Source organism: Centropristis striata, chromosome 11, assembly GCF_030273125.1.
Source record: "Centropristis striata isolate RG_2023a ecotype Rhode Island chromosome 11, C.striata_1.0, whole genome shotgun sequence".
NCBI lineage: Eukaryota > Metazoa > Chordata > Actinopteri > Perciformes > Serranidae > Centropristis > Centropristis striata.
This window is the reverse complement of record NC_081527.1, coordinates 17,824,547-17,842,618: the sequence shown is the minus strand read 5'-3', so window position 1 is coordinate 17,842,618 and position 18,072 is coordinate 17,824,547. Positions and strand designations below refer to the sequence as shown.

The 18,072-nt window shown below is 39.2% G+C and overlaps 1 protein-coding gene across 3 annotated transcripts in view; it reads right to left on the bottom strand.

Moving 5' to 3' along the window:
- LOC131980781 (5'-AMP-activated protein kinase subunit gamma-2-like) overlaps positions 1-16,646 on the bottom strand; it is a 28,709-nt gene extending 12,063 nt beyond the window's left edge. Inside the window, exons 1-4 of one of the 3 annotated variants that reach the window (XM_059345079.1) lie at positions 16,492-16,646; positions 14,591-14,656; positions 12,455-12,716; positions 1,391-1,617 (exon numbers count right to left, since the gene is read on the bottom strand). In XM_059345079.1, coding sequence (XP_059201062.1) covers positions 1,391-1,617; positions 12,455-12,716; positions 14,591-14,656; positions 16,492-16,569 — 633 coding nt within the window. In that variant the 5' untranslated portion in view covers positions 16,570-16,646. The other 2 variants (XM_059345080.1, XM_059345081.1) reach the window with 2 other exon arrangements.
- Between the last annotated feature and the right edge of the window lie 1,426 nt (positions 16,647-18,072).

Sequence of the window (18,072 nt, the reverse complement as noted above, 5' to 3'; positions counted from 1 at the left end):
TGCAAAGATAATATTTATATTCTCAGAGCAAATAGTGCAAACATAGGCCTGTTGACACACAGCACGCCCCAGCGAATAAGAGATTTGCATCATTCATGCTTTTTGTTCACCAATGTCCAAGTAAACCCTTATGACACTGAGTAAACGAGCGCATGACTCATGGACAGGCTGTTGTGTTCCCACAGAGAAAAAAATAGTTATTAACTTTAACATCTTGTGATCCACATGGTATTTACCAGTACTTTCAGAAGATATGATTTAGTATTACTGATAGTGAAGTAGTGTAAAGATACAGCATTTGACCTGCATATTTCATCACATATTCAATCTTGTTTTTGAGTAAAAACAATAAATATTTCACCCATTTCAGGAATTCACATGCATCTGCTATTCCTGAGCCCCAGGACAGTTCAGTCATGACTTTTAACTCTTACCACGCTCTGCTAAAGCTAGAAACTGGAGAGGTGACCTTTAGCCTCTTCAACTCTGTGTGGATGCCATCCTCCTCTGCTGACTTTCTGTCTTTCAGAGCCTGAAGGGGGCTCAGTTTTAACGCCAACACTTAAGATATTTTGTCAGAAAGGGGGCTAAATAATGCTCCAATGTAAGGCTAAACTTTATTTTAAATTTTTATTTGAATATTTATGCATACTGGGGTCCCCAAACAGTCTTGGAATTGTATAAATTGGGTTTGACTGGATAGCTGAGACCAATATTATTCATGTTTGATTATGTTAATCATCATAGGCATTTCATTGCAGTGAGAGCATTTTTTTTAGACTTAACCTCACTGTATAAAATGGCCTGCTGTGACCTCGTGGATAATCACAGCCTCATTATACTTTACAACCACAAACTAGAGACCTAGAGCATAAGGGTGTTTATCCATCCAATTGCAGAAAAAATACATTCTTGCAGAAATTGAAAGAAAACCTCTATTACTCTTGATACCAAATCAAGGCATGGATTTTTCTGTTTTTTCATTCTAAAGGTCTTGGTGTCTTAATTTGGCATTTTGGAGGGGTTTTTGACAATTTTTTATCAATTCTCGAGTAGTCAAAAATTGTTACATTTAGCACCAAATCTGTGTAAATAATTATGACAACCAAAAAACAGCTGCAACAACTTGTGAGCCATGATTGAGCATGGAAATGGTCATCTTATACTTCCATCATAATGTTGTTAGCCCTTATATACTCAAACTTTCGACATCTGATGAGGTGCCTAACCAAAACACAATGTTTATTACAGATTAATGACTAGGAAAACTTGACATACCGTGCTGAGCTGCATCTCAAATGAATGTTCCAGGTCCCCGTTTTTTTTTCATAATGTAAATTTTTTACTTCGAATGGCATCTATATGAATATAGTTCTGCAGTGTGACTCACTTGTTGCGAGGTAGAGTAAGATGGCACAGGGCTCGATGAAGGGATGGGGGGTTTAGCAGAGGGAAGGCTGAGGCGGTGTCCTGTTTCTAGAGGTGTGGAGATGGAGCGTGACCGAGACATTGCCTCCAGGCGTTCAGGGCTGGGCCCGCTCGGCTGGGCCTCCTGGGTGAACACAGGTTGGCTGGACGCCTGGGTTGGGGTGGTGGGGGGAGTGGAGAGTCCGGAGGCTGCAGAGAGGTAAAAGATACCACAATAGGTATGAGACACTTACCTCTTCTTTCTCTCAATGTCGGTACTGTTGATACTTTTTTTCTAGTGACACTGAGACGCCATGCGGATTGACATCCCTGATAGGCTTAGCTGGCAAGACTGTGGTGCAACAATCCTGACTGCTGTTGATACTATCAATGTTGTCACACACTATACCAGAAAAGGAATGTATATCTGATCCATCAGGGACTGAGAGAGTACTGAGAAACAACACAGATACCAAAGATAAAGTCTCAGCCCAGTTGCTGACAGATAGGGGTGCACAAGGTAAACCACCATTTGAAGGACAGCTCTAAAACTAAGGCCTATTTCACACATAATTATATATATATATTATGTATATATATCCACAGTCAACACACACAGGTGTTTTCACTTATTTTGCCTGATTAGACCTGAGCAGAAGTCTAATTAGCGAGAAGTGAAAACACCTGGGTGGGTTTACTAACCTGTTCACTTGTCTCTTTCTTTTTGTTAAAAAAAAACAAATGTTTTCATCTACACTTTAAATTAGAGACTCAGAGACAGGTGGCTGGGATCCTGTGTGGGATCAGTGGTCAAAAGCTGAGAACTCATCAATAAACGTTTAATGCGAAAAATTGGCCGCATGTGTTTACGTTAAAATATGGATGGTGAAGGAATTGTTAAGGACAAAAAGCCTCAAAACAAAATTTAATAGCGGAATGGAATATGACAAGAAGACACAACAGCAAACACAGAATTATTAACCCAAAGCTTTAAATAAATGTATTCTCAAAATGCATTTCCATTTACTAAATTTCTGTTTACATTCAGTTTAGTCATTGGAATAACTGTCTAATTCATATGATTTTATCATATTTTTTATTTCTTATTTTATCTTGCACTATGTTAAGATTTCCATTTTTATACTTTTATGCTACTGGCATTATTGGAGGGAGCCGAGACTTTTCATTGCCCACGTGCCCTGTTAATGGTTGTGCATAAGACAGATAAAGAACTGGAACTTCAATTTAAAAAAGCGATTAAAAAAATCATTGACTCAACTTGCATTTTAAAATATAATAGTGGAATAGGTCTGAGATTGCATGTATATTTTTTATTATTTAATTAGTTTTCTTTTATATTATAATGTAAATTGTGTTTTTTTAATGTATTCATTAAGTTATTGATTATATTTAATTGCTAACTCAAGGCAGTAATTATCCCTATGGCCTAGTCCTCAGCTGCAGTGTCAGAGTAAGGTAGAATAAACAGCTGTCAGCTATGTGTTAATGAAAAATCCCTTGATGACACTCCAAAGCTAAACTCATCCCATTGAATGCTCTTAACAGTGATCAATAACGGATCAATATTGGAAAAAGAAACAATTAATCATGCAGGTTGTCCTTTCCCCGTTCCTGCCGTCCCTCCACAATAACTAGGCCGATTACAACATCCTGTGAGCAGCTGCATTAAACTCCAGTAGCAGCAGTCAGCTGTGTGTGACGCAGCTCCTCCTGCGGGCGGTGTCAGGTTGAAGGTGTCAGTCACATGACAGCCCTCACATGCTCTTTCACATCAGGCCGCACGGTCTTACGCAGGATGACATGAGACACTCACGCTGCCCGGATCTACTGCTCCGACATATTTCTGACAATGACTGACATGGGTGATGAAGAACAAATGGTTCACATTACAAGCTCTCCACCATGAGACTTCCAGTTGACTTTCATCACGCCTACATATCCAACATTGGTGTGACAGTAAAGCCCAGAGTACGTAAATGTCACGTCAGGAGTCAAGCATTAAAATACAAGAATCAGTTTCAGTTAATTATCCCACATGACTTAAGTCATATGCTCACACTACTTATCAGTGATCTCTGTTTGTTTCATATGACTAAGAAATTAAGTATTTAGCATCATCATTCATATTTATTTATTTCAAGTATTTCCTGTAGCTATTCCTGCCTTCTATACATACATATTTTGAAACTAAAGTAGGGCTTGGTGATTAATTTAATTTTCAACTACGGTTTTGACTTCCAACATTTATGAAAACAAGATCATCCAAATAAAATTATTAAAATGCGACATTCAGTGACGCAATGATTTTCTCATTTTGTCTTAAAGAAAATCAGTGAAACACACCAATGTAATATAGTTTATGTATTCTGCATTTGTTAGTTGTTTTCAATAGGTTTCGGCAGCACACTACATGTTACATAGCAAAGCCAATTTTTTTGTCCAGTTCATTTTTATTGATTGTTTTTATAGTAAATACATATTTAGTTGATTTGAAGCGCACTTACATTACATGAATTAATCTTGTTAATTTTGATCTAATTTTTTATTTTAGTACATGTGTATTATTTATTATTGATTCATCGTAAAGTTTTACAATATATTTTAATTATATTCAAAGATTAAGAAAATATCTTTTTTTTTAAAAGTTCAATAAATGCATGAAGGTCAATGACTACAATAAATGTGATTAGGATTTTTTGCCATGATTGAGCAGCCTTAAAATAAAGCCCTGTGTTTTGACTAAACATTTTTCTTCGGTCTGTCCGAGTGCACTCGACACTATCTCTTGACATTTAGTTGGCGTGCACCAGCCCTCTTTGGCGTGCCCTGCTTCCGCAGTGTAGCCTTCTTATTTTAGCCACGCTGTTGTGGCACATTCCACAGGAGGAGATAACAGCGGGGCTGGGAGCCCTCTCCTCTGCCTGGTTAATCTGGGGCAGCTAGACACCACACAGGAAACAGGAAATGGATGCCTGGCTGCAAGTAGTCCAGGCAAGCTAACTTTACACATGCATAAACCACTTATGCAGAACTCTATAATATTTTAGAGTGATGTTATCTAAGAGCATATCACACACTGACAAGATGCACTTACTGCAAGCATTGGGCACAGCTCTGTCTAAGCAGGGAGACTAAAGCAGCATCGATTTGTGAGGGTGATCTTTCCATAGCCTGAGTGGATTGACATTTCCTTATCTCTTCATTGTGGAACTATCTGAATTAGAAATTAAACGATTGGTCTAATTAATCAATTAGTCAACTCACAGAAAATGTATTCATAAAGTACTTTGTGAATTGCCCTACATTGGTTTGGTGTCACAATAATTAGAAAAAAATAGTTTGACAGGGAAAATTCATGTGATCATTTCCTCGAGCCAGAAGCATAACTCACAAAAATGTTGGTACACGACTTGTGAGCTGATGTTAACATGCAGAAATATGGTGGATGAAAGTACATGTTGGGTTGATGCATTAGTAAAATCAAAATCAAAGTTGTATGAAACATAGGATTTAAGGGCCATCGACACCACAAAAACAGGAAAGCAAATGAAGGAACAGAGGAATAATGGCTCTCGCTGACACTCTTGTTTTGGTAAAAAAAACAAAAAAAACAAACATTGACCCAGCCAGGTGCATGCTGGTATAATACCTGCCTACCCTTATGCAAAAACTACTAATTAAACGGTTATAACCATTAGTAACTTGCCATAAAGAGTAACCTAGAAAAGTTATTTATTAGCATCAATGCTGATAACAAGTCAAGTAAAGCAATATTTTTGTGGTTTTAGGGTCTGAACATGTTGTTTAAACGCTCTGAGCAATAAAACCCAACACACCTTCTTTGACTTCCCAACTCTGGGAATAAGGCCATCGAAGGAGCATGCAAATGCACAGTGGATTAATTGCTCCTTGTTCCAGCTTTTCGCTTGTGAGGATTTACTGTTTTTTGTGTGTAATTTAATAGCAAACTAAATATTTGGGGGTGTTTGCATGAAATGAGTACAGAGATTGAGCTGTCACCTTGGAGGGTTTGGCAGAGCCTACTTATACTTGGTTGTTGTATTGCGATTTACTGCAGGCTATGTTAACATAACACCCATAAAAGCAGATCCTCCCAGAGTGGTGCCCCCTGAGGAGTCGACAGAGTGTTTTCAGTCTAGGGGGTCTATGGTGACTCTGGGAGCAACGTGATCCTCATTGGTTGACGTCAGAGCAGTAGAGAGGCTGCTACAGACCCAATGGACACAGTGCTCCGGCCTTCTCTGGCCAACCGGGTGACACAATGAGTCACGACTGTGAATGGATATGTCTGTATAGGTGCACTGGTTAGAACTGGTATTTGGATTGTGAAGCAATAGGTAATATAGTTAGCATCCCCAATTAGCAACAAGGACTTCAAACTAAAATGCGAGTTACACTTTAACTAGTCTCTGCAACAAAGGATGACTGTTTTGCACCTCAATAATCAGGCTCACTATCACACAGGTGTGCAAACTGCATCATGGCAAAACAGTTAAAGGAGCAGCCACAATTCAAACTGACATACAAAGCACAGACGTCTTCCAATAAGCAACTACAAAAATTTCTCACGTAGATATTTGCACATAGTTGCATTTCCATTGTAAAGCTGCACTGGATCAAAGGAGTTATGGTTTAGGCCGAGGTGTCACCACGTCGTATACTGCCTTTACAATAAACTACATCTTACACAGCCACATTTGGACGTACATCATTATGACAGGTTTCGGCTCTCCACTTCTACTCCACCGAGGTTGGACTGACTCTAAATCAGGAGCTGTAAAGTCTGTGATAAAGTGCCACTTGAACGCCTCACAGAGTGTCCCAGTGCTTCACACATCCAGCATTATCATTATGCGCCAACACTTCACGATAGCTGCCTTAACTCTGCCTTTTTGTTCATTTAACCATCCATTCTCTGTCACTGTTGGTGGTTGTCTGCTTCCTCTCATAAGCTCCCGGAGGGATATTATGAACAGATACAGTCCCCAAACATAAGGAAAAACCCAGAAATATCTACTTAGCATGTTCTGACTGTCCCTTCTTCAGCTAAAATGCTTCCTGGCAATTTAAATAAAGGTTTCAAAATGGAGCAGCTATTCTGAAGAGGCTCCCTCAGGATGTGGGACAGAAATAATGAAGTGACACTGTATCAGATATAGTGGCGGTAAATTACTTTACCATGATGACAGGATCACTACGAAATAAAAACACATTTCCCTTGTCTCTGTCACTGCTTTAACATTGAAATTAAAGACATATTTATCAAGCAATATGCATAAACAGGGTTTGTACAGCTTTTTAAGAGTAAAGTTCAAGCACTTTCAAGTTACCTAAACCAAGCCTTACCCTAAATTGTTATCAATGTACATTGTCAATTTTTTTTAATCCAATTTTCATATTAACTTTGATTGTATGTTTTGATCATGATTATTTAATGTTTGCTTATTTCCAGTGTAAGGGGTAAACAGAGGATTTAACTACCTATGAATGATGAGGAAACACAAAAAAATACCTTTTTAAAAACAACTGACAGCAGGGTCATTTCAATTTACACATTAAAAGATGTTTAACACGAGTGATTGTGATGCTGAAACGTTGTAAAAATAAAAGTATATATTAGTATAGTTTATTCAAATTCAAATATATACCTAACCTTTAAAAAACGCTAAAAAGTCTTTGTTAGAACCCTGATAAAGCAAGGAGTATGTGCAGCATTTAGCGTACAGCAAAGTGATAGCTAACCTCCTGCCTCAGGTCAGCCCCTCAAACATAGCTTTACCACTTTGGTCCTTGCCATGTCACTTACTGCGGATGTATTGCATACATTTGTGAAATTAGAGACGAGAGACCATGTAATCAGCACCTAGACTATATGGAGAACCATAAGCGCCACAACCAACAGCATTCACTAACTACATGCAGTATGTAGACAAAGCACAGACTCAATCTTGAGAATATTTATGTAGGACTTTAGAAGAAGTTTAGAATAAATGATTGTGAAACTGAACCCAAGATTACTAGAAGCTGCATTTAAACAGAACAGGTGAAAAGCACATCACTTTACCAGCCAGACATGACGACTCGGACTGATGCCGGCCTCCTAGCCCATCTTGCTCCTTCCGTTTCTTGCTCCTCCTCAGACTGCCAAACCTCTTCATGAAACGCAGTGGGTTGTGGCTTCAAAACTGAATTTGACCATGACCATCCGCATCACGTTAGGGGTGCAGAGAGTAAGAGTCACTCCATTTGTTAGGTGAAGAAAACTGTACAGAAATTAAGTTGAAAAATGTATCCAACTGAAGTAACAATGATTCAAGTCTGTCTTCAGGAGAGAGATGGTTAAATAGGTGGGAACTGATCACTGTCAATCGACTGATAAAGAAAATAAAGGATGGTCCTCTGCAGGAGAAATATCCTAATTTTGCCTACTCCATGAAGTAGAGCATTCCACTTTCTTCCTCGGAGCCAGCAGTGCTAGTTGCCGACAGAAAAAGACAACTGCAGCAAGTCACCAATATAGGCTAAGCTTGCATATACAGGCAAAAAAAATCCTCCAGGACCAGCAGGAAGCAGTGTACTGTATCAGCTCACGCATTAATATAAAAGGCATGGAGAGTATGAAAGCTGTAATTTCCACACAACTTCAGCTGAGAAATGTCCCGCTCACAAGTGATGCAAATAACAACTGGGACCGGAGCGCCGCTCCCCCCTCTCAGCTGTGTCAGTGCTGTAAAATGTCAGGTGCAGCTGTGGGTGGCGTCTCTCTAATATAGCACGCATGTCAGCAGCCTGTAAAAGGAGGCCAGTCCATGAAGGATACACCAGCGATTGGCTCTGGCTGCACATTGCCCCGCCCCCTCCTCCGACTGCCCTCCCTCTCCCAACAGAGAAAAGTAAGCACAGGCACATCTGTCTCACTTTGTCATCACGCAATTTAACATTCAGGATCAGAAAAAAGCTAAGCATTTCCTTACATAAATCAATACTAATAAAGACATAAAGGTTATAGTTTTGAGCCCTGCAGTGCTGTCATTGCAGTTGGTTGTCTGTAACTTTTAGGGGCCTGACCTTTAAGACTGCTGAGACCAGCCCCCATCAGATGACAGCAGGGGGACATCCCATGTTCTGTCAGCTGATCAGAAAGCCTCCATTCAATACCACTAGCCTCTCCTACCCGTAACAGATGGCCCACTCAGTATCTGCTGCTCACATTAGCTACAGCGTGTCCAGTACAGCTCTCAATTAACATGTTATACAAGTGTTCCACTCCAGCTCAGTGGGTCAATGGCTAATATGAGTGAGGGGTTGAAATATCACTGATGAAACAAGCCACCTCACACACCCTGTGATACTGTGATAATGTTCTCAGTATCCTTATAAAACTAATTCACTGCGGTTTGTGTTGAAGGTTGCTTAGTTTCAGATCCACAAGGATTTAAAATACTGCCTGTGGTGTATTTTGTTAAGCTCTTTCTGCGCTTAACTTCCACACTCAAAATAAAGCCACTCTGCCCTTGTAAGGTCGGCGTTTTGTGAATTTGGAAAGTCAAAACTGTCCGGTTCCTTTATTTACTGACAACATAAAGCACACAGTAGCAACAGAGAGTGGGAGAGAGGAGGGGAAAAAAGCTCTGCATGGTTGTATGAGGAGCTCCTGAGAGTCTGGTCGCTTCCAGATAAGGGTATGAAAGCACCACAGTTGCCTTCAGCAGTGAGAGACTGACAATGTCCAGGCGATGGTAAAACACGTTTTTAGACCAGATGGGAATGAGAAGACATTCTGATCATATTTGTATCAAATATGGATATACAACTCATCGGCCACTTTATTAACTGTTCATTAATGCAAATATATAATCAGCCATGGGGCAGCAACTCAGTGCACTTAGGCATGCAGACATGGTCAAGACAACCTGCTGAAGTTCAAACCAACCATCAGAATGTGGGCGAGGATTTAAGTGACTTTGAACATGTCATGGTTGTTGGTCTGTATGCAAGAACAGTAAAAAAAACAACAAAAAAAAAACAATACATACATTAATAACGCATCATACCTGTTTGCCAGGACATTTTCTCTACGGGGATACAGTTAGTCATTTCTGGCCTCTATTTTGAGGAGGAAATCCAACTGCCAAGTCAATGCAATACAATTTTTCCAGAAACAAAAACAATATCAATAGATTTTCTGGAACTCTTCTGGCTTATTTGTTTAATTTCCTAGGAGACAGAGCTCTGGATCTAATAGGATTGGTGTATCCATAATTTTAGTCAGAGTGTCACATGAATCACACCAAAATGCTGTGATTTTTAGCACATTGCCATGTGAAGTCTAACATTTTCCCCTCAGTAATAACACAGCTGAAACACAAGTCAAGATTGTACTGGGAGATTGGTTTATAACTCCACTGGGATTTTCATGCACAACCATGTCATGGGTTTAAAGAGAGTGACAGAAGATGTCACTCATGTCAGCTTAGACCAGGAAACTGACTAAAATTGGACAATAGATTAGGAAAATGTTGCCTAGTCAGAATTTGGCAGAATCCTGTCTTTTCTCAATGGTTCATTCACTCTGCTGCTGAGGAAAGGTGTAGGTGATATTTGTTGGCACATTTCGGCCCCTTGGTACCAACTGAGCATTGTTTAAACACCACAGCCTAACTAAGTATTGTTGCTGGCCATCTTCATTGTTATAGCCACAGTTTACCTGTCTTTTAATGGCTACTTCTAGCAGGATAATGCAGCATCTCAAAGCTCAAATCATGGATGTGCAGCCGGCAAATCTGTTGTAACTGTGTGATGCGACTGTTTCGCGTCAATATGGACCGACGTCTCTGAGGATCTCTTTCCAGCACCTTGCTGAATCTATGCCACGAAGAACTGAAGCAGTTTTGAAGGTAAAAGCTACTGGTACTAGCTAATAACTTCTAGTGTACCTAATAAAGTGGCCAGTGAGCATATGGGCTCCTGAGAAAACAAAGTCACCTAATAAATATTGTGCAAATTACGCAAAATCACATGTTCAGAAACAAATACAATTCTGTAAAAATATTAAAATGGTCAAAAATACTGATAATAATATTGTAGATATAGAAAACTGACAGCTTAGTCAACATTAGTTTGAGAACTAAATCAAGACCTTGCCTTCAGCACACCCTTGTGGCGAAAGTAGGGTGCCTACAAAAACATCCCACTAATAAAAATAGAAAAGCTGGTGTGCCCACTCAGTGGCTGTATGATATTCACTTATAAGCATATTTAGTTACCATCATCATTGCTCCATGTTCATTCAAAGCCACATCATTAGTCAGAAAAGGGAGACTGAGAGCATGTACGGTAATGCCTCAAACCACATCACACTCTAAAAATCCTGAGGAGCTGGCACGAGAAAGCTGTAGCAGTCGGTGTGTTTTGGTGCGTTTTAGTTTTGGTTACCATCAATAACAATCTGCAGAGGAAACGGAGCATGCTGACTCTTGAGGCCTGGTCCTAATAGAAGTATTCCACCAGCCACTGCCAAACTGACCCAGTGCGAGGAAACAGAAGAATGGGTATATGTACGAGCCAAAAACATATGACTCATCAGTGTGCTGTTTGATGCCGTTTCCAGCAGGGCTGTTTCCATGTGAAACAGGCTGGTTTTTGTTATGTAATAATCAGCCACACAAATACATGGAGACACGAGAGCTGAAAATGTTCCTGTTAGGTCTGTTCTTCATGAAACAAGCCTTGTTCTGCCTAGCCTGTCTTATTTCCACCTCTCAGCGCATACCAGCATTACCATTATGTCATTAATGAGTTCTGATGTTGGAGAATGTACTGTGGCTGGACTCCCACCTGCCCTGTGAGATGCCAAACCTGTAACTTAATCTAATAAACTGGCTTTGAAATGCACTGCTCAATGCTAGGACTTGCTAGTTAAATAAAACTTTAATACTGAGTAGAAACAAAGCCAACCATTTTCTTTCCTGAGAGCTGTTGCCATCAATAAGAGGATGACTGATAACGAAGGAACATCTATCTGCACCTCAAGCTATCGGCCATCTGTCTGACGAGGCTTGTGACCATGTTGGCCTGTAGGGAGTTGCAAAACAAGGCATTGACTCTTTCTCTTCTTCTTCTTCTTTTTTTTTACCATGATGAAATCTAGGCTTCTGCTTCCTTATCAATGATCAATGTGTGTAACTGAAAAAAAAATGCTGTGTGGCATGTTTTTTTGTCAGGTCTGTCACAAGCTGCAAAATATTTGACCTCCTGAACTCATTCAGACAGATGCGGGTTCCTGTATGTGGCTTGCTTCACCTTGTTTATGCAGCAGGAAACCCAAATAATGAGATAGTTTCATTTGTTGTGTCTTACTTCCTTTACAATTGTCTTCCTAAGAAAATTGCACAAAAAACATCAGTAATAATCTGCATTACCACCAGAGGCTGGGCCATTGATCAAAAATATAGCTTCAATTGTGACTTTGGGTTTAAACATAATCAGTCATACACATATGTACCGTATTCCAATCGTGCTTTAGTTTTGTCTTGTGTTGTAAATCCAACACTCCACTTCTTTCTCAGCAGTGTGTTTACTGACTAGAATATGTTAAATATATGTTTAATAGTTCTCAATAGGTTCTGAAAGTGCACTAAGGTTACAGCACAGTTATTTTTTCTTTAATATTTATTTAAATGTCTGTAATTGTATTAACATATCATTTATCTAATTTGTTTCTTTTTTTCTATTTTTTAACATTTATTTCTGTATTTGTTTTTAAGTTGAATTATATTTGAATTTCGAGACCATCCACTGTTGCATGATGTTCTCAAGGTTAATGAGAAATCATGTTAAACAAAAAGATAATTAATTTTGCCATAACTGAACAGCCCTAAGATGACATACTATATTTCATTCAAAGAACTATCAAAATACAGTTGTAGTCAATCCATCGCCTGACGTTACAGTCAGATTATTCATCATGAATGGGTTGTTGGTGCAGTTTAGCTTCTAGACTCACCTCTCCTGGTCCTGGAGAAGATCTTGATGCCTGCAGGTGTGGAGCTGGATGAGGAGCGGAAGATACCACTGAAGCTGAGGCGGCGAGGGGACTTGGGTGGGGAGTCCTGATGGGAGGGATAAGGGAAGATAGTTTTGGGGGAACCTGAGCTGGCCCTCACTTGCACTGGAGCAGACTGAGGACACTGGGGCAGAGAGGTGCTGGGCGGGCTCCTCGCAGAAACTCCTTTGATGGGGCTGGCTGAACGGATTCGACGTTCACCCTGAGAATATAGTATAAAGAGGCAGTTTTATTTTTCAGCACTTTCAGAAATGTGTGGTTTATTTTCAGTGTGTAGCCATAGTGTTATGTGAGATGCTGGAGAGCAAAAGTGTGAAAAACTCTGCACAGATCCAACCCAGAGCCATACTGAGTGAGGAAATACCGAGATAGATTTATTGTGAAATGACAGGCACTGATTGCACTTTTTGTGGGAGCTTACTATTTTAGTTACTTCTTCTTTTTCACATATGCAACCCTGTTTTGTTTAATCAGCCATATTGTAACACTTAATGGCATCTCATAAAATGCAGTTTGAGAATGTGAGCACTGTGTGCAAAGTGCAACAAGGGAAAATGTTCTTTCTTGATGTGTAAAAGTTACTGAAAAACCAACAACATTGATTCTGGACTTTCCTAACCACAGGGCTCTTTGGCACAAGATTTAATTTGTCATTTTATTTAGACCAATTAAATCCTAAGCAGAAACATCTCATTTTGTCTGCACAAACAGATGTAAAGACTTTAGAGACATTAGAGCTGATGAGGAAACCATATTTCCATTTTTGGAATCATGCTGCAATCACAATGTTAGGTGACCATTTCTATAAAAGATTGTACATATCTTTCTCCATTTCCCTCTAACAGCATAATGAGTTATTGTCATCATGTTTAATGGCCTCAATAAGAGCACCATTAGGTTCACTATCAGACACTCTCCTTGCCTAGTTAAACAACAGTGAGCATATTTTTCATTATAACTTTCTATGTTTATAAGTCTGTCTTTGCAAGGTCAATATCATGCAAACAGACTGAAAAATTCTTCTCTATTCACTGTGCAGATACCAAAACAAAACAGGAGAGAGACGGCAGCCAATCTAGCTGGAGACAGCGAGTGCCTCCTCCCACCACTGACTGCTGTCTGCTCTGGATGTGCCAACAACAAATCCTTTAACCATTTGTGGGCTCGGATACAGTGGAGCATTAGAATACGCAGCAGCCTCCAGCACGGAGGTTGTATTGACAGAAAACAATAAAATGTAACAGGAGTGTTTTGGTAACATTGTTGGTGGATAATAGCCTGCATAATAACCAGCCTCAACAAAACATGTGATGCAGGATGACAATAAGTGCAAAAAAACCACTGCAATGCACTGCAATGCACTGATCATAAAAATGAAAACAAATCAAAAAGGGAGGAATTGTTTTGTCTGACCTTCTTAGAGGTTCAAAGTGGTGTTTACTTAGAGGCCTACTAGAGAGGCTGGCCTACTCCCTGCGCACATTTCTGCTTAAACCAATCCTGTGGCAAATCTGAGGCAGCGAGGGCACACACCCTTTTTTCTGTTTGCCAACAATTCTCACTCCGTCATTGTGCAAGAGCTTGTTAAGGCAAGTGAAAAGCCAACAGTTTGCCTGGATACAAATTAGCACAAGAGAATGTGGGTTTTTATCAGGCATTACATAAAATCTTACCATGGTAAAACTGAAATATGTTATCTGCTGGACATAAGGTAATGATCAAGGATTACTCCTATTCAAATCAATCAGAGCAGACAGTAGGAAGAGGCGGCTTTCTGGTTAAAAAAAAAAAAATCAATTTCCTGTATGTGATCCTGCTATGCCTGGACACAGTAGGCGTAATGTTACTGTAAGCCAGTGAGGGTTGGCAGAAGAGGAGAGAGGGCCTTGAGTAATATTTTGCTCTTCCAAATCTATGTCTAAATGTGTTCAAAGCCAAACAAACAAGAGCCAAAGTGACAAGATAAATCATGTGCTGGGGAAAAAAAGCAAGCTTGAGAAAACAAACACTTGGCAAGTAAATAATAATAAATTTTAAAAAATCAGGACTCAAAAATCCGGAAAATAGTTTTCATACCGTCTGAGCGTCACTTTTGGTCGAGCCGCTCGTCTGCACTTGTGGGGAAGTAAACGCACCAAAGTCCTGCATGAGAGAGAGATCCGAGTGTCAAGGATGTAGATAAAGCAGAAAAACAAAATGACAAGTCATAACAGGTAACATGAATGCCTTCATGGCCACTACGTGCTGCTTTCACTAGTGTTATCAATTGTTGTTGTTTTTTCTTCTGTTCAAACATACCATTCAAAAAGAAGAGAAGCATGTTTCACAAGCGCGGAAACCTTTGCAAGCAAACACAACACATAACCTTCCTCATACCAAGGGCTGAGTTTGACATTCCACTTTTCACTTCGTCAAAAACCAGTTTAATTAGGTGACCATGAAAACCTGTTCAGATATCTTTTACACAGCTGTATCAGTGTTTAGGTTGAAGTTCATGTGGTGGTGGAAAGCTATAAAAAACTGCCATAAAAACTGTGCTGTATTCACAAGCTTACTTCCTATTGGGGAAGTGATTTCTCCAATATATGCAGCTGCACATGAATGCATCATGGTAGCTCAAATAAAACTTTCTGTGCAAAAAAACAACTATTCAACAGAATCTCAGACTGGAGATGTAGATTGTAACTAATAGATTTACAATTATGCAAGGGGCAGAGCATGCAATAGGTTGATTTGATGGATACCGTCCAAAAAACACATGCCTGTGAGCTATTGTAACATGGCGGTTATCCATGCTACAAGACAAAACAAATTACTTGTCACCAAAGTGTGCACACAGTAACCAGGAGATGTTCTGTCCTTGAAAAACAGAGGGCTTGATTAAGCTTTAAAGTCTGCAGTAGAATCAATCACTCCACATGTCTTTGCAGGATTGAAGAGCAAAGAAAAACACAACCCCAGCATTAACTGAACAGATCGTTGAATAGAGACAACTGTGAATCAGGTTTTTTTTACTGAAATGAAGTTAAATAAACAAAGGCCCTCAGTCTAGTACCATAATGAAACATGACTTGCTGGTTTGGAGCATGTGGGGTTCTCTGAAAGGTTTCCTTTGCTTGACATTTCTTGTTTTTTCTTACAATACTAAAATGCATAGAGAAAATGATCTGTAGATTAATAGATAATAAAATAATTATCCACAGCCTTAGCATATACTAAAGTTTATTGTTAAAGCAGGGGCATTGGCTACAGTGATGTTACTGAGGGCTTTGCAATATGGCCAAAATCTTCAATCCTGATATAGGTCATGTCATATCTTGACAGCAATATACACATCACAATATAGCAAGTTAAGTAAAGCCTATATTAAATAACCACATGGTAAAGCCTATTTTTATATACTGCTTTGTGAATTAAATAGGCAACTTGGCAAAATAAAAGTACTGAGTATTTAATCAAGATTGTTAAATAAATAAATATACATATATCAGATTGTATTGACAATTTTAAATTACTATGTGCTTATGCATTGGTGTTTAGACAAGAAAAGTGTGCATCACGATATCTCTATATATTATTAATTACATCACCATATGAGTCCATAAAAGACGATAAATGATCGTATTAAATTATAGCCCAACCCTAAATAAGCCTACCGCTGAAAATGTTATGGGAGGGAAATGCCCAAAATAGATTTTCATGCTGCAAAATGCCAACTGCACTACTAGAAAATGAACGCATTATATTTTGTTGCATTTATGTGACTTGAGCGAAGTGAAAAGTCGTGATACAGAGGCCACTGTCACTCATGCACGCTCTTCTACGATACGTCGCTTGCGAGTAAGCAAACAAAAACGGCTATATAGCGACTAAAAGTTACCGTCCTTGTGCCATGAAAGTTCAACAACGAGCCCATTATTTTTTTTTTTTTACCGTCACAGTAAGAAGCCAAATTAGTTGATACTTCACCGACTCACTGGCATGTTAATCCGCAGACTTCTCCTCTTCTTTTTCTTTGAGCTCTCCTTGCTGGACTCCATCACCGTGCTTCCCATTTTTCTCTCTCAAATAAGCAAAACAAAAAAAAAATCTCAAGGTGTGCTAACTAACGACGGCAGACCATCTACAGCCGCCTCCACCTTCACTTCAGCTGCCCCCTCTACTTACTACGACAACACTGAGGCGCTGTCTCATCCACCAGGAAGTAGGCTCGGCCGTGAAAAGAGGCAGGGCACGCATCTTCAAATGACTTTTCAGCGCTGCTGACTGTTTACAGGTGTTACGTCGCAGTCTGCACCCCCGAGAAATGAGTGTCCACTGCCGTGCTTATAGCCCCGTGCCTCTTACGCCAGAGAGGAAAGAAAACAACATCACTGCGACAGCCCGGCGACAAAAACGCAAGCTAATTTCCTCTATTAGGACGTGGGGGTGTGGATTTCACATGTTTACTTGTCATTTGTTAAGCGCATTCCTTTTCCACTTCCGCTATTATTTTCTTGTGTGGTGTCAACAAGAGAGAAAAGGCAAAACGTAGGGCACACAGCCTGGGAAACAGGTTTTTGAAAGGGAGGCTAATTTTGTCAGTACACCAGGCAGTGTAGTATGCAGAGATGCTTCACCAACAGATGTCAGCACGACTCAGATTTTAACTGGTTTGATAACGAATAAAAACCAACGATGATGATGAAAGATAATTATGGTGATGGTGATAATTACTATTATTTTTCATGACCTTAGATTTCTTTTCAAAACGCAGGTAACGAAGTGAAAGCAGCAAAACAACATAAAAACACTACAAGTACAGAAATAAATGTATGGTCATCGTTGATATTAATCCTACTTCTGATTGACGAGAATTAATCTATATAAGGACCCCAAAAATGGTCTTCTTTATATAACATTTTAATTGTAGGCTACTTTTACCATATTGCTTTACAATTTTGTTTATTTTTCATTTATTTTAAAATGACCCCAGTCAAGCCCTGTTTTACACACATTTTATGTTTATTTGTCATATTTCTTCATTTTAAAGCACTTTGTGCTACATTTCTTGCGTGAAAGGTGCGATAAAAATAAAGCTTATTGTTATCATCCTTTTTTTAAAATGCACCGTTCTGGGTGCAATAATCCAGTGATGATGACAGGATAGTGCAAGCAGTATCTTAAAATCAGTTTTAAAAGCCAGTACAAGGTTGCTAAAATTGGGGACATGTGACCAATATGTCCCATGATCATGGTATTAGCATGAATAACTTTCTTTGTTTTAATTTCATAAGAAATAATATACATTGTGTATACTGCCTAGTTGGTTGAAACCAACAACTGTGGCTACATGGGCTGAATTTTTTTGTGCATGAAGTCTTTGAAGTGTATCAAATAAACTAAAGTGTGTTCTCACCTGGCATTGGCTTAATTAACTAATATACCAAAATAATATTGAATATAAATTATTCTACGCTTCTACTCTTGCTCCACAAACTTTATGTCTTACTGTAGTATCAGAGGTATCTACAGTGCTTTGCAGTATTTATACCCCTTAGATGTTTCACCCTTTTGTT